The sequence below is a fragment of the Staurois parvus genome, unplaced genomic scaffold (assembly GCF_062004578.1).
Source record: "Staurois parvus isolate SC_StPar_1 unplaced genomic scaffold, SC_StPar_1.0 ptg000018l, whole genome shotgun sequence".
NCBI lineage: Eukaryota > Metazoa > Chordata > Amphibia > Anura > Ranidae > Staurois > Staurois parvus.
The window spans coordinates 24,577,057-24,598,753 of record NW_028317814.1 but is presented as its reverse complement, the minus strand read 5'-3'; the positions used below and the strand labels follow the sequence as shown (position 1 = coordinate 24,598,753).

The 21,697-nt window shown below is 45.2% G+C and overlaps 1 protein-coding gene across 1 annotated transcript in view; it reads right to left on the bottom strand.

Moving 5' to 3' along the window:
- Nucleotides 1-21,697, bottom strand: part of CORO7 (coronin 7) — a 304,171-nt gene that overhangs the window by 269,153 nt on the left and 13,321 nt on the right. The window contains exons 2-4 of the mRNA XM_089683334.1: nt 11,735-11,831; nt 5,851-5,922; nt 3,214-3,284 (exon numbers count right to left, since the gene is read on the bottom strand). Coding sequence (XP_089539460.1) covers nt 3,214-3,284; nt 5,851-5,922; nt 11,735-11,831 — 240 coding nt within the window. The remainder of the gene's footprint in view (nt 1-3,213; nt 3,285-5,850; nt 5,923-11,734; nt 11,832-21,697) is intronic.

The window sequence follows — 21,697 nt, the reverse complement described above, 5'->3', positions numbered from 1 at the left end:
CAAAACTCCACGTAATCCCAAGGGGTTCACATACTTTTTCTTGCAACTGTATGCCATTGAACACCATGTAACATACTTTTTTGGATGCAAAAAAAGGCCTGGACGCACGTGGTGAGAACTAGCCCTAAAGCTTTTCCCTTTGTGTTTGAGTGGATCTCTAGTCACAAATCTCTTGATTCTATGCCATATAGCCTCCCTCTAATTCTTCCATGAGTAGGCGAGGCTGTAGTTGGCATGGAGGGAATGATGCTGGAACCATTGAACACACTGGGTATGGTTTTGGATATTCAGATTGAGGGCTCTTCCATGGACGTTGACAACTACAGGGAGGTATTCAGCAGCTCAGCCAGATGCAATCAGTGAATGCCAAGGTTAAAAGTGTAGCCTCTCAGCATATCAGCTTTGTCCTTTGACTTGGTATAAATACAATATTTTATGTTATGCAGGCCATAGACATTTCGAAAACCGGGCGTTTTTTCGTACGATAAGCATGACAGCTCATGAGGAGAGAAATGCCGATAACCGCCATTTCCTTATTTACATGCGATCAGCTGTGATTGGACACAGCTGATCACATGACCGAGCCGACATCTTTGGCTCTTTCCGTTGATCGGTGATCTGCTGTGTCCGAGGAACACAGAGCACCACCGATCATCACGCTGCGTGCCCCGAACCCGCGCATGCGCGGTTACAGTGGGAGGACATCATATGACGTCCTCCCAGAACGAGAGAACCGCCTTGCGCCCGTCATTTCCTTATATGGCGGGCTGGAGGCGGTTAAAGTGATCGTAAAGTTTTTTTTAATTAAATCATAAACATGTCATACTTACCTGCCATGTGCAATTGTGTTGCACAGAGCAGCCCCAATCCTCCTCTTCTGGGGTCCTCCACGGGCACTCCTGGCTCCTTCTCCCTGCCAAGAGCCCTCCATAGCAAGCTGATTGCTATGGGGGCACTTGTGCAGGTTTGTTCCCTCCATGTGTCCATAGACACACAGAGAACGGATTGGTCTGTCCCCCCCCTACTCTATCCTCACTGTGATTGACAGCAACAGAAGCCAATAGCTCTCACTGCTGCCTTCATGTCCTGTGAGGAGAGAGAGATGCTGCTCTTGGGTACAGAGCTAGATTGAGATCGGGCTCATGTAAGTAAGAGGGGGGCTGGGGGGGGGGGGTGTTGCATACAGAAGGTTTTCTACCTTAACCACCTAAATACCGCCATACGGATCTACGTTGTGCTCAAAAGTTTGCATACCCTGGCAGAAATCATGTAATTTTGGCACGGATATTGAAAATCTAATTGATCAAGTTAAAAACACTGTCTTTTATTTAAAGATAGTGATCATATGAAGCCTTTTATTATCACATAGTTGTTTGGCTCCTTTTTAAATCATAATTGGTTTTTTTTTAAAAATGATTGGATAGGTTTTATAGCAGAAAGTAAAAAACATTGTTTTGTTTTTTTTTTTCAAATTGCCGTTATTTTTTTTGTTTATAGCACAAAAAATAAAAACCCCAGTGGTGATCAAATACCACCATAAGAAAGCTCTATTTGTGGGGGAAAAATTACATTTTATTCATGTACAGCGTTGCAAGACCACGCAATTGTCAGTTAAAATAACGCAGTACCGTATACCAAAAAATGACCGTTCAGGAAGAGAGGTCAAGTGTTTATAACAGAAATCACCCAGATAAGTCCTGATCAAAAGTTTCCATCCCCTGGAATGTTTGGCCTTGGTACAGACACACAAGGTGATACACACGGGTTAAATGCCAATTAGAGGTTAATTTCCCACATCTGTGGCTTTTTAAATTGCAATTAGTGTCAGTGTATAAATAGTCAATGAGTTTGTTAACTCTTACATGGATGCACTGAGTAGGCTAGATACGGAGCCATGGTGATCAGAAAAGAACTGTCAAAAGAGCTGCATAACAAGGTAATGGAACTTTTTATAGATGGAAAAGGATATAAAAAGATGTCCAAAGCCTTGAATATACCAGTCAGTATTGTTCAATCATTTATTAAGGGGTGGAAAATTCAGGGATCTCTTTACACCAAGCCATGCACAGGTAGACAAAGAAAGACTGCTGCCACAACTTCCAGAAGAATTGTTCGGGATACAAAGAAAAACCCATAGGTAACCTCAAGAGAAAGAAATACAGACTGCTCTGGAAAAAGATGTTGTTTTGAAGGAGCACAATATAACAATATTTGAACAAAAATGAGCTGCATGGTTGAGTTGCCAGAAAGCAGCCTTTACTGCGCCAATGCCACAAGAAAGCATGTCATGGTGTCGTCAGACATACTGTAACCGGGCTTTTCTGTGGCACTGGCGTGTATATGGCCTCATATTGAAGTGGATATACCAGTATTGCAGCTTCGTGGTATTTTATTTCAACCTTTCCCGGGGCCAATGTGACCTGTCCAATTGCATAGACTGAAAAAAATGGAAATTACTTTCCTTCTTCCTTGACATCAGAAATTGGAAGTAACAAGGATTTCATCACGGATTTCGGCTTGTGTATTGACAATCCATTACCTGCTTGTACAGCATCTGATCAAACTGATCTTGGTTTGATCAGATGCTTTGGAGGCCAGAGGAGAGATAATGAATCTAAAAGTCACCATATCTCTCCAGAGGACCTCTCATGTTGTTCATCCCTTGTGATAGCAATAAAGTTGATCCCAAAAAAAAAAATAAAGTTACAGAGCAAAAGAAAACCTTTAAATAAATAATAAAAACTATATATAATTTGTAAAGCATCACTGTACCCCCGTGCTCATGCGCAAATGCTATTGGTCATATAGGTCTCGCATGCATATGTAAACTTTGTATGTCAGAGCGAGAGCAATAATTCTAGCACCGGACCTCCTGTGTAACTCTAAACTGGTAACCTGTAAAGGCTTTTGAAGCTTTGCCTATGGATAATTTAATGTTTGGTATCCATTTATTCAGTGTAACATCATCTTTTATATTTTGCTAAAAAACTGGGCCTCTGCTTAAAAAAACTATATCATTTTGGGAGTTCCAAGTAATTTTCTAGCAAAAAAAAAAACAAAAAACAAATTTATGTGAGAAATGTCAGCATTGGCCTGGGGGTAAAGTAGTTAATGCAGAGAATACATTAAACGGAAAATACCTTTACAGCCACTTTAAATTAGCAAAGAAAGAAGGCAAGTGATGTCTGAACAGTTAAAAATGTTCCTACTCACTGTTTGGTCAGCAGATCCTGTGACCAGGAGATTGTCATCAAAAGGTGAAAAGGCAAAGTCTGTCACCACATCTGAGGGGGGGCAGAGAGAAGAGACAGGAATGAATGGAAAGAAAAACAGATATTGCTACATTGGAGGACTGACGAATGAAACCATTTTTTAGAAGGTAGAAAGTAATAACTTTTGATAAGAACTATTGCATCCCTTAAACCGATTTTCGTTTCTGAAAGGTTCAATTTCTAGGATTCTTTTATTATTGGGCTTAGTTACACTTTAACTATTTTACTTTTGCAGATGGAATATTTTGTGTGCCATACCTCTAGGTAGTTCACAACTGCTGACAGGTGTTTGAAGCACCTCTAAGTCCTGGTTCAAGTAAAAGCGGCCGTGCGGGCCGTGTTTTGTGCAGGCTCGAGTGCCTATTTATTTGAATGGACTCCCGTGACAGGCAGGGAAGAAGTCCCTGCAATTCTTTGGAAACTGAAGCTCGCACGGGAACCTCGGTTCCCAGTGTGGTTGCGATTTCCAGTGCGGGTGGCGTGCCATTAGAACTAATGGCACCCGTCCGCGGGTCCGCATTCTTCTGTGTGGGTGGTGCGGCTGCACAGATCCGCAGCGGCACCACCCGCACAGATGTGAACCTAAAATGTATATTATATAGGGCGTGCTTGTTGGAGCCCAACCTCTGTAGCTGTAGGATAAGGTGCCAGATGGATATCAGGGATGGATGGATGGGAGCAGTAACACTGAAACAGCTCTTCTTAGAGTGGAAGCAAGGCTCTAATGCAGTAACAAGAAAAAGAGAGGAAGGCGCCTCTAAGTGCAGTATTGACAATTTATTTAGTAAACAATAGATAAATTGCACTTACAAGATAAATAGTTAAAAAGACTCGTCATGTGGTAATTAGATCCAGGTGGGCCATCCAGCTGCCCAGCAGCAAACTCTGTCTATAGGATCAGGAAGTAGAGTCCAGGATGTGCCTGTGCATCAAAATGAAGCTAGGAGAGCAGAGTCGGATGTAGGAGGTGAAGGGGGTGGTAATGCATTTCGGAGCATGCTTCGGACCTGAAAGAGGTCTAATTACCACACGATGAGTCTTTTTAACTATTTATCTTGTAAGTGCAATTCATCCATTGTTTACTAAATAAATTGTCAGTACTGCACTTAGAGGCGCTTTCTTCTCTTTTTCTTGTTACAGATGTGAACCTAGCCTAAGTGTAGATTGTACGACTATTTTGTTAGTTCACAGGTTAGGCAACTCACATGGTAATATATTAGTAACAGGAAGGCTCATCATCAGTAAAGCTCCAGGGACAATTGCCACTCTCTCAAGAGGAAAGCTTCCTCTGTCTACAATCTACACTTAGAGGAGCCTCTCCGGTTTCTTCTTATTTCCAGATAACTAGAGTCTGCTTCTGCTCTTTGCCCCGTACAAACGTTCAGTTTTTTTTGTTTTTCGTTCAACCCAATGGGCTGAGCGAAAAAAAAAAAAACCTGACAGATTGTTGTACTAACACAAGCGGTGGTAGTAAAGTGGTATCCCCCACTGTGCTACTGTGTTCTGACATGGGGACTGCCCCCCGCCAGAACACACCAGTCATCACTTTCAGTCATTGGCTGAGAGCCTTGATTGGAAGGTGATTGGCAGATGTTTTTCAGTCATGCCCCTTCGACAGAAGCCGGATGAACATTTCTGTAGAATTGGCTGATGCTGCCCAATATTCAGCCCATGTGTACAGGGTTTTAGGATAGGCCTACCCTAGTGGATGGACTTATAAGACTTTTACCTCAAACATCATGGCCTACTTAACCATTTAGGACCGTCACAGTTTACCTTTTTGGGCAGATCTTCTTATTGGGTGTATGATCCATTGCGCATATCTTCTTCTGTTATTTACAAATACTGTAGCTGCTAACTTTTAATAATAGGACACTTACCTGTCCAGGGATCTAGTGCGATCCTCACCCGAGCCCGCTTCTTCGGGTCCAGGAGCTGGCATGTTTACTTTGGGAAGCCGGCTGTGACTGCTGGCTTCCCACTGTGTGATCTGCAGCCTTGTGATTAAGTCCCTTAGTCCCACAGGTCTCTGGGACCTGTGACGTGTCCCAGAAGGCTGTGGGAGAAGGGGAGGAGGGGAAACCTTTGCACGGATCGTCAACAGCCTGCATACTACTGCAATTCTGATCAGTGCATCGTGGAAGCAATACACAGGCTCCAGCATTGTTTACCCCAGGCCCCAGTTCCATACAGGCCTTTAGTTATGAGGTTGAAGGAAGTAAACAATGGACTACAAGGGCAGTGATGTCACCTCACTTCTTTCAAATCTGTGAGTCCCTCAGCCGTAGTGGCTGATGGGAATTGTAGTCTTTCCATTCACAAATTCCTGCCTGGCCCACACAGCAGTACCGAATTCGAGGCAAAACAGAAGGCTGCAGAGAGAAGCATCCTGCGATTCAGGTAAGTGGGGGACCAAAGAGAAAGACAGACATTCTCAAAAGTATTGTTTCCCTTTATACATCAGTCAGGAATTTTTTGCAGATGGAGCGGTGCTCTGATATATTAGACAAGCATCCACTTGCTCCTTCTGCATTCTGATAGATAATGACGGGTTTCATCACAAATATCCAATACACACCTGAGTGGCAGTGCAGGCGAGATGGTGTTTTCTTGTCTTGCTCCACCTGGAGGGGGGTGATCCCCAGCACCCCTAAAAATACAGAAGGACTCGTATAAAAAACAGTGCAATGATAAAGTGAACACATTTCCAAAATCAGCCAAATACCAATGTTCTTAAAGCAGAACAACATTGTATCTGAGCCTCACAAACCAAAAACACAATTTAATCCATTTTTTATATTCATGCAAACTCCCCCAATGGAGGAAAACCATCCAGCTCTGAGGCTGACTGCTGTTGCAGATGGATGGTGCACTGAGTGGTACTCGTGTTTAGTGCAGTATGCACCCAGGGACAAATGCCCAGAACAGAGACTGCTTGAGTTCTGAGCATTCCTCCCTGGCCGCATACTGCAATAAATGTAAATTTTTGTTTATTAAAAAACTCTTACAAGCAAACAACATAATAAAAAACATATCTACATATATACAGAATAAATAAAATATCCTGAATTAAGCTGCCTAAGGATATGAGCAGAGTAGAGGCAGATGACCACTCTAAAGAAGAAGGAGAACAAGAGGAAGAGAGAAGAGGAAACACCAGACACATTGGAAAAGCACTGGTCACTATTTCACCCCTTCATAAAGGAGAAGGAAAGGCGGTCTACAAACTAGGCTTTAAACGTTGCCTGCCCATTGTCTTTAACAGTGCTGCAGGCAGTTTATATTAAATATCTGTTTTTCGGGGGGATTTTTATTGCAAGTGCCTCCTGCGACTAGTGGGAAGTGACTACCACCTCCTCCAACAACGCCCAGAGCACTGGAGCTGGTGATGTGATGTCACTGCTCTAGTACTTCCTTGCTGTTGCTGGCCACCCCCAAGCCAATCAGGATCTGGAGTTATGTGACCACTAGCAAAAAGATAAAAAAAAAAAAAAAAGTATTTGCACTGCTATTTATTAGAAACAGTTTGCAGCATTACCAAAGGCAGTGGACAGGTATGTGTTCCTTTATTAAAACTCAGCAGCTGCAGTAATTGTAGCTGCTGACTTTCATTTTTTTTTTTACGGGGGGGAGGCACTGAAGATCCTCTTTAATAACACAGTGAAGCCTAGGTATAACTAATCTCATCCGTCCTCCTAAATATTTGGAATCCTTGATAAATCCAAGGAGAAGTTTAATCTGGAAGATTACTCCATAAACCAGATCACACTGGAGCAAATCTTCCTGAGCTTTAGCCATTTCCACCAGAAGTAGGCTTAGAGTAGGCTATGGAGCCAATCGCAACACAGAGGAAGCGTGTGATCTTGTTACTGAACTTAAAGTGTTACTAAAGCCACATCAGTACAATCAGTCTGTATATGCAGTAAAGCATGCTTGTTATACTCACTGTGGAACCTAAGGGGTTAACCCTGTGCACTGTGTAAAAAGGCTGTTTGATCCTGACTTATCTGATCCTCTCCCTCTACTGTCCCCAATCCATCTTCTGAGAAAGCAGAGCCTTGGAGGGGGGGGGGGTGTCAAGCTGCACATGCTCAGTTTGGTGTGTATTGCTAGAGAGCTTCTTTTTTTTTTTTTCTTGTAAGGGTGCATGTCATCAGCACAGGGCCAATCAACACTGTCCAGACAGAGGGTCAGAGGTTATGCAACCTCATAGGACAGTCAGAGGAGAATGAAAACTCCTCCTACAAGATTTAACCAGTGCTCTGCTGGACACTGATAGAAGTCAGAAGACTGCTCTAACTGCTGATAAGAAACGGTATTTAGCAGTTTATATATACTAAAATAATTGCATTTCCATGTTCTGTGTACTGTGGGAGACCAGATATAGTGAATGTAGGGTCCGGGGAGACCAGGTATAGTGAATGCAGGGTCTGGGGAGACCAGATATAGTGAATGCAGGGTCCTGGGAGATCAGATATAGTGAATGCAGGGTCCTGGGGAGACCAGATATAGTGAATGCAGGGTCCTGGGAGATCAGATATAGTGAATGCAGGGTCCTGGGAGATCAGATATAGCGAATGCAGGGTCCGGGGAGACCAGATATAGCGAATGCAGGGTCCGGGGAGATCAGATATAGTGAATGCAGGGTCCAGGGAGACCAGATATAGTGAATGCAGGGTCCGGGGAGACCACATATAGTGAATGCAGAGTCCTGGGAGATCAGATATAGTGAATGCAGGGTCCTGGGAGATCAGATATAGTGAATGCAGGGTCCTGGGAGATCAGATATAGTGAATGCAGGGTCCTGGGAGATCAGATATAGTGAATGCAGGGTCCGGGGAGATCAGATATAGCGAATGCAGGGTCCGGGGTTTAGTAACACTTTAAGCTTAGTAGACAGCTTTTCCTTCTCCTCATTTTCAAAGAAATACTAATAGTGGCCACACATGATTTGACTGTTTTTTTATCCAATCGTGTGATTCCATCAAAGTGATTGAATCTGCAAACAACTGAATAGCCATAACTTTCCTGATTTAGACTTTGATTAAACTGAGTTAACAGCCAGAGCAGAATATTATCGATCTTTTTGCATCAATCAACAGCACTGAGATACTTTGTTCAAGAATACAATTTTATTTCAATCATCCGTTTGTGAGATTACATGGTGGAAACAGAGATGTGATTAATAACTTATGATCTTAAGTTCGGATCATATCCCATCAATCAAAATCCACTTCCCCATGTGTGGCATATCAATTGAATAGGTTGTCGGTTATAGATCAATTATCTCTACCAGAAGAGACTGATCGGAAAATCAATCAATCATTTTTTAAAGTTTCTATGGCCACCATTAGGAGCATAGATATAAGTTGCGGTTGATGGGAATGTACAATATATTATTATTATTATTATACAGGATTTATATATTATTATTATACAGGATTTATATATTATTATTATACAGGATTTATATATTATTATTATTATTATACAGGATTTATAGATTATTATTATACAGGATTTATATATTATTATTATTATTATACAGGATTTATATATTATTATTATTATTATACAGGATTTATATATTATTATTATTATACAGGATTTATAGATTATTCTTATTATACAGGATTTATATATTATTATTCAGGATTTATATATTATTATTATTATACAGGATTTATAGATTATTCTTATTATACAGGATTTATATATTATTATTATACAGGTTTTATATATTATTATTATTATTATACAGGATTTATATATTATTATTATAATACAGGATTTATATATTATTATTATACAGGATTTATAACGCGCCAACAGTTTGCTCAGCGCTTTACAATATAACGGGAGACAATACAGCAACAATACAGTTCAATACAAGAGGGTTAGAATCTGATCCTGGGAGCTTACAATCTAGGAATATTTATGTAAAGCGCTGTGCAAATTGTTGGCACTATATAAATACTACTACTAATGATAATATTAATAATAATAGATATGCAGGCACAGTCTGATCCCTCTCCAGCACCTCAGCATCCCACGTGGCTCCTGGACAAAAATGCTCAGCGGGATGGGAGTGAGCAAGTACCGCCAAGGCTTTGTACATTTCCAAAAAACAGATATTCTTAATTTGTGTGAAAGATGACAGGAAATGCTGTTACTAAGCATCCCACTGCCAGATGGTGCAATCATTTTTAACAATGGAACGTGTGTTGCGGCCTACACAGATTACATCACGGCCCTACCAGCTAGAAGTGAAAACTATATTCTTATCACAAGGAGTTCTACAATATCAACTGACCAAGCATAATAAAAACACACATTAAGGCTCCATGTACACTGCACCTGATAAACTCACGTTTAGGAGCTTTTCTGCGTTTTTTTAGCAGCCCCTAAACTCTCCCTAATGTTTTCCTATGTGTCCATGTACACATCGTCGTTTAGTCGTCGTTTAGTCGTTTACAGGCAGTTGAGTTTACAGTCGTTTTTATGAATGCACCAAACTTGCGTTCAGGAGTAGATTTTATCAGCGTTTCAAAACGCCAAATGCTTGTAAACGCAGCTAACTGCGTTTATAAGCGTTTGGAAATTTTTTTTAACTCTTCTATTTCCAGATGCTGTCCAGAGACTTTTTTCATCATGAAACATGCATGCGAAGCGTTTTCCCGGTACTCAAATGGACCCGGTACACCATACTTTGAGGTTTTGCATGAAAGAAAATATGTTAGACACTGCTGCAATAATTTCTGCACAGAAATGAGCTGGAACACATCAAAACGCCACAAAAAAAAAAAAAAAAAAGACAGCTAATCTCAACACATACTGCTCTCTCTGCTTCTGCTCTCTCTATTTCTCGCAAAATGTCTGAAATAGTTAATTATTTACTGTTGCATTCTGGGCATTCTGGAAGGTCTCCTGAGGTTATCTTTAAAAAATGCTTCTAAACGCAAACACTCATAAACGCGGTATGCAAACGCGGCTAAACAGGCGTTTTTTAACCTACATTTTCCAGCAATAAGTTTCCATCGTTCAGAAGAGTCCCGTGTACATGGAGTCTTAGCCTGAAGCCGATATCTAAATTGGCCTGCTTTGTGCTATCACTGGTCAGCAGGAAAACAGGATTAGGAAAGAAGGACCAAACATCTCTTTACAAACCTTAAGGCTCCATGCACACTAGAGTTTTTTTTTAAAGCTGAAAAAATGCTTTAAAAAAAATGCTGGTAAGAGCGTTTTTAGTAGCATTTAGGAGCGTCAGAGTTTTATTAGCGTTTTTACAGTACGTGTAAAACATTTTTTAACAAGCTAGAAAAAAAGCTTTTTAGGAGCATTTTAGTAGCATATAATAGCGTTTAGGAGCATTTAGCATTCTTTTTCTGTTGGAAAAAAACTCTACAAAAACAATTTTTTTTTCTGCTCCCAGACGCTAAAGCTCAAAAAACACTAAAAGCCTAAAGAAGTGTGCATAGACACAGGAAAACACTATTCGCTTCTAGGAGCAGAACAAAATGCAAATAACAGCTTCTAAAAAAATGCTAGTGTGCATCAGGGGCGGACTGACCGTTTGGAAACTCAGGCACTGCCCGAGGGCCCGGGGTCAGTAGGGGGCCCCATGAGATGCCCCTGGTACCTTTTTCATAGGCTTTTTTGAGTTTGGGCAAGGACACAGGGGCCCCATGATCCCCTATTGCCCAGGGGCCCCACGAGTTGTCAGTCCGCCCCTGGTGTGCATGGAGCCCAAAGGATAAGTTCACCTTTGGGAACATGTTACATTTCCACCCATTTTAGGGTGGAACATGTAACATGTTCCCGCTCCTGCAGTGGCTCAGCAATCTGAACCCTCTGTGTCACAGCAGTACAAGGAGAAGTTCCCTGTACCAGCTGTCACGTTTTGAAAAGAGCGCGGCTGTGCGGTGCTCTACCCACAGGGCCGCTTCATTAATTCACAGAATTTTTGAGAACTAGTTAAATACAAGTACCGATAGCCTTTACAGATGTCGGCGTGTAGCTCTCAATGAACTGTTGAGCGCTGTGGTAATTTATTGATACCTCCTGTCAATGTGAAATTGCCTGCCCATACGCTGCACAGACAGACAGATTACACTGACAGGTCTGCAGGAGTCCTGCGTGGCACCAGCACCCTGCTGATCACTGGTGCAAAATAAAAAAAAGTGCAAAAAAAAAAGTGCATTTATAATTTTTTTTCAAAGATGAACTTTTCCTCTTTTATCTGCTGTGGTCAGACAATAAAAAAAAAATAATAATATTGTATAATTTTCAAAAGACCAGAAAATTTTGCACCGGTTTCTTTTCCTAAATGAGTTGACTACAGTAAGTTATACCTTCTTTTGTTTGCAAAAGTCTGGGAGATCCACTTTATTCTTCTGAAGGACGAAAAGCCGGGGGAAAAAGTGCCATGTGCTGTGGTGCTTACATAAGGCAACTGGACTTACCAGCACTATCAGTATTATAGATAATACGACTGTGTCCACACTTGATGTTGTTCCCACTGTTAGCAGTAGATGCACCTTCGATGTCCCCGATCCATCCCTAAAATATAAACATAACATGAGAAGACAGATGACACACAAGTTCTTTTCTGCCTTCTAAGGCCCCATTCTCATATGGGCCTAGGAGGGACAGGTGCAGCATGTAGTCCTCCTATAAGCAGCCAGTCAAAGTCTATGGCAGCTAGATGGGGCTGAATGATATACCGGGTGGTACTGGTGTTTAGGGTCCCGAATGCAAGTCTTCTACGAAACACTAGTCTTCTGCATTCCAGAACCTCGTCCCTAAACACACAGGGTCCTAAACACCTGTACCACTGTGTGTACAATGTCTAGCCTGTCTAGACTGGAAGCTGCCCCTCTTGGGTGCACTAAAGCCGTGAGACGGAGGCATTGCAGCTGACTGGCCCTAAGTGCAAGGGGCTTAAAACAACATATGCACTGCAATCACGTCATCACCGGAGATCACCAACTGCTAAAAGGAGGCAGCCACTGCATTTGTTTAGTTAAAATTTAGAGAACACATTTCAGACCATAATTGAGAACAAAGTAGGCATCATGGATCCCTCTAGATAGGCATTCTTCCATCTACAGTTACCCTACTGTAATCGCATTACATGGGGGATAAGCAGCACTTTGACACATATATACAGGGCTGCCAGATTAGCAGTTTGTGATCTTCACTGACTACATGAGTGCAGTGCAGCCTGGACATTACACTTAATGCTTTTAAGTGTCATTAATTGGCCTGCTAACATGAATTTAAGTTTCGGTAAGACATTTGCTACAATGTGTTACATAATTAAATGCAGTGTGCTGCATTACCACAGCACATCCATTTTCACTTAAATGGCTGGGCAGGGCATAGACACAGATGTCTATGCAAATCGCACAAAAAGTAGTACATGCATTACTTTAGAAATCGGTGCGGCTCCGATCAAGTCAGAACCGCACTAATATGACCGCTCTAATTGCGGACAATAGGGTGTGACTTGGCATGTGATTTGAATCGCATGCCAATTCGCATCCAGTGTGATCGGGGTGTAAGACTCCATTCACACCTATGCAACTTGCTTTCTGTCCATTTTGCAGTGGTTTTCGCAGTTCGTTTAGCATTTTTCTACACGTGGTTTCGATGCATTTTTGCCGCGTTTTTTACCACATTTTGTCCAGCCCTTTTTTTTTTTTAAAGTGAAATTTTTTTTTGCTGGGCAGAATAAGAATGCAAAACGCAGCAAAAACGCACTACCATGCATTTCAGCAGATTTTCCATTCAACACTATTGTAGCAAAAGAGCTGCTTTTTGCTTTTAAAAAGTCCCCGACCCTTTAAAAAAAACACAGCACCTCAAAAAAGCATAAATGTGAACATGTTCCATAGGAAACCATGTTACATGGACTGTAGTGTGTTTCTGCAAAAGCAATAAAAAACGCATTAGTGTGAATGGAGCCTTAGGGCTCACGTACACTGCAGCTGATAAACTAGCATTTAGGAGCTGTTCAGCGTGTCCATGTACACATCGTCGTTTACAGGCTGTCGGAGACCGCCGCGCCGCTGGGCTCGGCGCAGGCGCAGTACACCTCCCTGTACGCGAGCGCCGGGACCTGGCCGACCGCGGCAATCAGGTTCGCGCATGCGCAGTAGTGACCGCGGGCGCGCGCCTGGCACCAATGACAGCGCAGGGCGGGATATTTAAACAGCCCTGAGCTGTCATTCAGTGCCTTTTGGTCTCTTGTATCCTGTGAACCTGTGAACCTGTTTAAAGTAAGTTGCTGACCCGGATTGTGCCCTGACCTTGCTGTTTTCTCCTGTTCTTGACCCTTGCTTGCCTGACCTCTCTCCTGAATGCCCCCTATTGGATCTGACCTGCTGTTGCTGACCTGGCGTGTGACCCGACTATTCTTTGCCCGCTGCTCTGTACCGCACCGTCCCCATAGTTACCGACCCGGCTTGTATGACCCTGCTCCTGCTCAGCCATCCATCCGTCCCTCTCAACAGGGTCTCCAGACCTCCTCATACCTGGCTCTCTCCCGTGGGAGCCCCTGGCGAATACCCCTACCACTGACGGGTGTCCTCAGTAGTCACGACCTGGTCCTGGGGTACTCCAAGTCCATCCCCACCATCAGGGGCCCTGGTGAACAAGTACTCTGGGGCTTAGACTCCGTGCGCTGGGAACATCCGATCAGTGGAGTGCTAGTGGTACCGCCGGGCGGTCCCTTACAGTACCAAAAGGCCATGACTGAGCCTAGAGGAGGGCCCTCCCCGCTAGAGGAAATTTGCAGGCACCTAGCTAATTTGACGCAGGCCGTAACGGTCCTGCAGGACAGATGCATGTAGCTGGAGAATCGCATCCAGACTGGCTCTATTTCTGACCCTGCCCCACAGGCCCCGGTTTCTGCACCCCCGGCCCTGGTAGCTCAGGAGCCAGTCTCAGGGGCTTCCGCCCCGCTCCCTATGGCAGAACCCCGAGTACCCCTACCGGAGCGTTTTCACGGGGACCGCACACGCTTCCGGTCATTCCGTGATTCCTGTCTCTTGTTCTTTGAGCTACAACCCCGTACCTTCCTGACCGAAAACGTGAAGGTAGGATTCATTATTTCACTACTACAGGGTGAACCCCAGGATTGGGCCCACCGGCTAAGGGGAAACAATGATCCTCACCTGGGATCGGTCAATAGTTTCTTTGAAGCAATGGCCATCTTGTATGATGACCCACAGCGGGCAGCCTCTGCCGAAGCGACCTTATATGCGCTCCGACAGGGCCGGCGGGCGGCAGAGGAATACGCCTCTGATTTCAGGCGATGGATGGGGGACACACGCTGGAATGAGTTCGCTCTATTGCACCAGTTCCGTATGGGGCTCTCCGATCCCTTGAAAGATGAGCTGGCCCGGGTGGAGGTTCCCGAGTCTCTGGAAGACCTTATTGCCCTGACAATTAAGATTGACCGAAGACTGCGGGAACGTAGGCTTGAGAGGTCCGGCCAGGGTCGCGGAAATACCTGGGGTCCATTCCTAGGCCCCAGCCCACCAACCCGACAAAGCATCCAGAACCCCCCACCAGGAGATGTTCCGGAACCTATGCAGCTAGGTCTGGCACGGCCTAAATTATCACCGGAGGAACGCCAGCGCAGACGAGCCCAGAACCTCTGCCTTTACTGCGGCGAAGCTGGTCATATGGTGCGATCCTGCCCCCAGAAAATGAGTAAGTGCACCCGTTTTTCTTCCTTGTCTATTAGCAATACCTGTCCTTCGCAATACTTAGTAGTGCCCCTCTCCTTTCAGCTTCCAGGAAAGATCGTGGAGGTGACAGCCATAGTTGATTCGGGGGCATGCAGCTGTTTCCTGGATCTAGAGTTTGCTCACCAGCAGGGTATCCCTCTCCAACACAGACAGAAGGGCTTCAACATCTTTTTGGCTGATGGTTCCCAGATAAAATCGGGGGTAGTTAATCAGGAAACTCCCCCCATTGCCACTATCATTGCCAACCAGCACCAGGAGTTCCTCCGCCTGGACGCTATTGCATCACCTCTTTTCCCAGTCATTCTGGGGCTCCCATGGTTACGGGCCCATAACCCCCAGATTGACTGGGAAACCGGGTCAATCTCGTTCCCTTCCCCATACTGCCGGGAACATTGTCGCACTTCGGGCCCCGCAGGGCCCCGAGTTCTCCTTTGCTCCGAAGGAGACTCCGACTTGAAACAGGTTATTCCCGCAGCCTATCATGGGTTCCTGGACGTGTTCAGTAAGCGGGGAGCCGATACTCTGCCCCCCCACCGCCCGTATGACTGTCCAATCGACCTGTTACCAGGCTCTGAAATCCCTTTTGGGCGTATTTTCCCCCTATCTGAGCTTGAATTGGGGGCCCTGAAGGAATATATCGAGGACAGCCTCCAGAAGGGATTCATCCGCCCCTCCACTTCTCCAGCAGGAGCGGGAATCTTCTTCGTGGAGAAAAAAAGACAAAACCCTGAGACCTTGTATCGACTACCGGGAGCTGAACAGGGTCACGATCAAAAATCGTTACCCATTGCCATTGGTACCAGAACTGTTTCAGAGCCTAAAGGCTGCGGTTATTTTCACAAAGCTTGATTTAAGGGGGGCCTATAACCTGGTACGCATAAGAGAGGGGGACGAGTGGAAAACTGCTTTCCGTACCCGGTTTGGCCACTTTGAATACTTGGTCATGCCATTTGGGCTGTGCAATGCACCAGCCACCTTCCAACACTTTGTGAACGACATCTTCAGGGATTTTTTGGATGTCTTCGTTATCGTCTACTTGGACGACATACTAATTTTTTCACCCTCTCTAGAGGATCATAGGATACATGTGGCAAAAGTTTTGGGGCGATTGCGGCAGCATGGGTTATATGCTAAGGCGGAGAAATGTTGCTTCGAGCAATCTAGCATCACGTTTCTAGGCCTGATTATCTCCACTGCGGGGGTCGCGATGGACCCCCAGAAGGTCTCTGCAATTTTAGATTGGCCTGAACCCACGGACAAGAAAGGTGTCCAACGGTTTATAGGGTTCGCAAACTTTTATCGGAAGTTCATCAAAAACTTCTCGGGTCTGGTCTCCCCCATTACTCAACTAACCAAACTTGGAACCCGGTTCAAATGGACACCAGAGGCTCAAAGAGCTTTCGAAGCTCTGAAAAAGCTATTTACCTCGGCACCCATCCTGGGCCACCCGGACGCGGCCCTGCCCTACATCTTGGAGGTAGATGCATCGGAGAATGCGGTAGGATCCATCCTGTCTCAGCGGAAAGGCACCAAAGAGTTACTCCATCCCGTAGCATTCTTCTCGAGGAAACTCACCCCAGCAGAGAAGAATTACGATATCGGGGATCGAGAGCTGCTGGCTATCAAAGCAGCGCTAGAAGAATGGAGATACCTGCTGGAGGGTGCCTCACACCCCATATTGATTTTCACAGACCACAAGAATCTGGAATATCTGAGGACTGCCAAGCGTCTACGCCCACGGCAGGCAAGATGGGCCCTGTTCTTTTCCAGATTCAATTTTCATATTACTTACAGGCCCGGATCTAAAAATACGAAGCCTGACGCGCTATCTCGTATGTTTGAGGACTCCGAAGAAGAACTGGTACCCGACACTATCTTGTCCTCAGGGAACTTCTTGGCGCTCCAGACGGACCTTCGCTCCAAGTTAATAGAAGCATCTACGGCCACACCAACCCCAGTTGGGGTATCCCTCCAGAACAAAGGGGGACTCCTGTGGAAGGAGGATTCTATCGTGGTACCTGAGGAAGTCCGGACCCTGGTTTTGGGGCATTGCCACGATCACCCGCTGGCAGGTCACTTTGGCCCAGTCAAGACTCTGGAGCTTCTCCGGCGCTCGTTTTGGTGGCCAAACATGGCTAAGGATTGCAAGCGCTACGTGAGATCCTGTACCATCTGCCAAAAGAGCAAACCGTCAAGGAGCAAAGCCTGGGGGCTGTTGCGACCTTTGCCGATTCCCGAACGGCCTTGGCAGAAGATCGCGATGGACTTCATAGTCGAGCTCCCACCGTCACAAGACCACACAGCAATTCTGGTGGTCATTGATCGCCTATCCAAGATGGCTCACTTCGTGCCACTAAGGAAGACTCCGTCAGCAACCGAGACGGCGCGAATATTTATCCGGGAGATCGTTAGACTTCATGGAGTACCCGAGGACATCGTCTCTGATCGAGGGGTCCAGTTTACATCTAAGTTTTGGAGGGCTCTGTGCAAGGCCCTGGACATCAAGTTGTCCCTCTCCTCCGCGTTCCACCCTCAGACCAACGGTCAGACCGAGAGAACGAACCAGACCCTGGAGCAATACTTGCGTTGCTACACGTCTTTCCTGCAGGATGATTGGCTGTCTCTTTTACCCCTGGCGGAGTTCGCTTATAACAACGCAAGCCATTCGGCAACGGGGCAGTCCCCATTCTTTTCGAATTATGGGTTTCACCCTGTCTTTCTCCCTGATTTGGTCTCTGAATGCCCAGTTCCAGCAACGCAGGATGCGTTGACCTTCTTCTCCGTCAATAACAAATTACTCCAGGAAGCCATCGCTCGGGCCCAAGAGGACAATAAGAAGGAGTTTAACAAGAAACGAAGAGGGGATTTGGCGTTGCGGCCTGGGCAGAAGGTGTGGTTGGCCACAACCAACTTAAAGATGCTTTGTCCCTCGAAAAAATTGGGACCTAAATTTGTGGGGCCTTTTCATGTAGTAGCGGATGGTCAACGAAGTGGCATATGAGCTGATCCTTCCGGACACGTTCAGAATTCATCCAGTCTTCCATGTATCCCTGCTGAAGCCAGTGATCCCAGATGCCTTCCCAGAACGAGAATCCAGACCCCCAGAGGCCATAACGGTCGAAGGACAAGAGGAATTTGAGGTGGAAACGATCCTTAAGTGCCGAAGAAGGGGGGGCCAGACCCAATTCCTAATTAAGTGGAAGGGCTATGGTCCTGAGGACAATTCCTGGGAACCGGCTCATAATGTCCACGCACCTAGACTAGTCCGGGAGTTTCTTCGTGATCACCCGTGGTGGAGAGATCGGGTGGGCATCCGGAGGTTGCCCGTAGGGGGGGGGCAATGTCGGAGACCGTCGCGCCGCTGGGCTCGGCGCAGGCGCAGTACACCTCCCTGTACGCGAGCGCCGGGACCTGGCCGACCGCGGCAATCAGGTTCGCGCATGCGCAGTAGTGACCGCGGGCGCGCGCCTGGCGCCAATGACAGCGCAGGGTGGGATATTTAAACGGCCCTGAGCTGTCATTCAGTGCCTTTTGGTCTCTTGTATCCTGTGAACCTGTGAACCTGTTTAAAGTAAGTTGCTGACCCGGATTGTGCCCTGACCTTGCTGTTTTCTCCTGTTCTTGACCCTTGCTTGCCTGACCTCTCTCCTGAATGCCCCCTATTGGATCTGACCTGCTGTTGCTGACCTGGCGTGTGACCCGACTATTCTTTGCCCGCTGCTCTGTACCGCACCGTCCCCATAGTTACCGACCCGGCTTGTATGACCCTGCTCCTGCTCAGCCATCCATCCGTCCCTCTCAACGGGGTCTCCAGACCTCCTCATACCTGGCTCTCTCCCGTGGGAGCCCCTGGCGAATACCCCTACCACTGACGGGTGTCCTCAGTAGTCACGACCTGGTCCTGGGGTACTCCAAGTCCATCCCCACCATCAGGGGCCCTGGTGAACAAGTACTCTGGGGCTTAGACTCCGTGCGCTGGGAACATCCGATCAGTGGAGTGCTAGTGGTACCGCCGGGCGGTCCCTTACACAGGCATTTGAGTTTACAGTCGTTTTTTTGAACGTAATAATCTTGCGTTCAGAGTCGATTTTATCAGCATTTCATATGCAAAACGCTTGTAAACGCGGCAAATCGATTTTATAAGCGTTTGTATTCGAACATTTTTTAACTCTGTTCCGATGCTGTCCAGAGCCGTTTTTAATCATGAAAAATGCATGCAAAGCGGTTTCAAGGTACTCAGATGGACAAAACACTGAACACAGGATGTTCCTACCAAGCTTGTCACACATTTTAATGACCAATTCACACCTCAGACCTCTCCCACCCTTGGAAACAAAAGATATGTTTATGACCATTCACACCTCAAATTCCTCATGAAGACCCCCTGCCAGGTGGCCTTAATGACTCCCTCCACCAGACACCTTTTCCACCCTTGGAAACAAAAGAAATGTTAATGAGCAACTCACACCTAAGCTAATCTCAACACATACTACTATCTCTGCTTCTACTCTCTGTATTCCTCTGAAACAGTCTGAAATAGTTATTAATTTACCACTTTTCAGTGCATTCTGGGCATTTGGGAGGTTCTCCTGTGCTTATCTTTAAAAAACGCTTCTAAACGCAAACGCACATAAACATGTTATGTAAACGCGACTAAACAGACGTTTTTTCACCTACATTTTCCAGCAGTCAGTTTCCATCGTTCAGAAGTGTCCCGTGTACATGGGGCCTTATACAGGAGGTGTGTTACTGGCCAGATCAGCAGGTAAAAACAGAGGGGGAAAAGCTTTAAAAAGAAAACTACTGCCACCACTACATCTAATCATTGGTAAACTGCAATAATTCAGATTACATTTTTTTGGATTTAGGTTTAATACTGCTTTAAAACTACAGTTTGGAAACATTTTCTGAGTCAGATCTATTTTCATTGGGTCAGTTCAGCATAAATGTCTCAATAAAAAAAAAGAGCCGCTTTTATCCAGTATCCATGTAATTATTTTGTCCTGGATTGTGTGATCTGTACCTAGGATAGAACATCATAGAATCTGCACTCCAGCTGTGCATTCAGACTGTAAAGCCACCCACACTGGCTGCAGCTGTCCTTCATAGATTCCATACATTCATGCAGGAATAAACAGACCCGTATCTGCTGTATGTTGATTCAGAAAGTGCTGATGTCCTAGATTGTAAGCTCCAAGGATCAGGGCCCTCCTAACCCTCTTGTATTGAACTGTATTGTTGCTGTATTGTCTCCCGTTATATTGTAAAGCGCTGAGCAAACTGTTGGCGCTATATAAAAGAGGAGGAGCCACACCACGCTGTGACGTCACGCCGCCGGAGCAACGTGGAGCTCCAGCGGCCATCTTTACTTTCCAGCTGGTTAGTCCCCTTTCAGACTACTGTCTGCAACGATTGCTCACTTTATTGTTTACCCTGATGCACCTCTATTAATAAAGTTTTACAAACATACTACACTATGGGAGTGTTCTTGCCCCCAAGGCTCTGTTCTATCAGCAGATATATTGGGGACTGTGGAAGAAGGGGAGGATCAGAGAAGACAGGATCAAACAGCCTTTTTACACAATACAGAGCATTAACCCCTTAGGATCCACAGTGTGTATAAAAAGCATGCTTCACAGACTGATTTTACTGTTGTGGGTTTAGTAACACTTTAAAGCCAGTGAGGAAAAAAAAAGAAAAAAAAGAGAACAGAGCAATAATGTCATTTTCCACAGCGAATGCATTTCTACAAATATGACAAAAAAAATATGCAAAAAACAAAGGAACGCTGAAAAGGCAAAAAAAAAAAAGGAAGGGAAGGGAAGAGAAGAGAAGAAAGAAAAGGAAATGTAAAATACTGTTCTCCTAACATTATGAATGGACTATAGATGCTTTTCTTATTTTGCCCTTTTTAGGTTTTCCCTGTGGTTTTCACTTTAGGATGACATCACCAGGGAGGGCCGCTCATTGTGGAATATTACATGTCGTTTTTTTCCAGATGCAGATGTGTGAAGCAAACATCTCTTTATGGTCCTTGTACCACTAGCCAGCATGCGTTATGCTCCATAAAACACGCATGTATGCATTGTGTTTGTGTGTATGTGTGTTTGTGTGTGTGTGTGTGTGTGTGTGTGGGGGGGGGGGGGATGCATAGCATGTGTGCATGGCACTGTTTACAGTTTTGTTTTTTAATTTATTTAAAACCACCAAAAAAAAATGTGGTGACATACAGTGGGCTGCATTAACAAATGCAACAAGCTGGCATGCAGTGCGGTGAGCTGTGCTGTGTATAGATGCTTACACCCTGCATTTTTACACAACGCACATGTATGATGTGACCAGGGAACATAGGAAACTATTGTGTGAAGTTCAGTACCCTGATGATCGGTGCTGATCCCTCTTCTGACAACTGCTGGTTCTCGGTCGTACTTTCCTCATGCTGTTACAGCGTGAGGAAAATGCAACCGATAATCGGCAATTGCATTTCCCGGTGATCAGTGTGTCATTGGACACGGATGATCACATGGTAAAAGGACGCTGTGATTGGCCTTTTACCATATCACGTGATCAGATGTCCGTAGGACACAGCGATCACGGAGATCGCCGGGGGAGCGCCCCCAGGGGCGTGCAGGAGAACGAGTTCTGGGAGGACGTCATATGACGTCCACC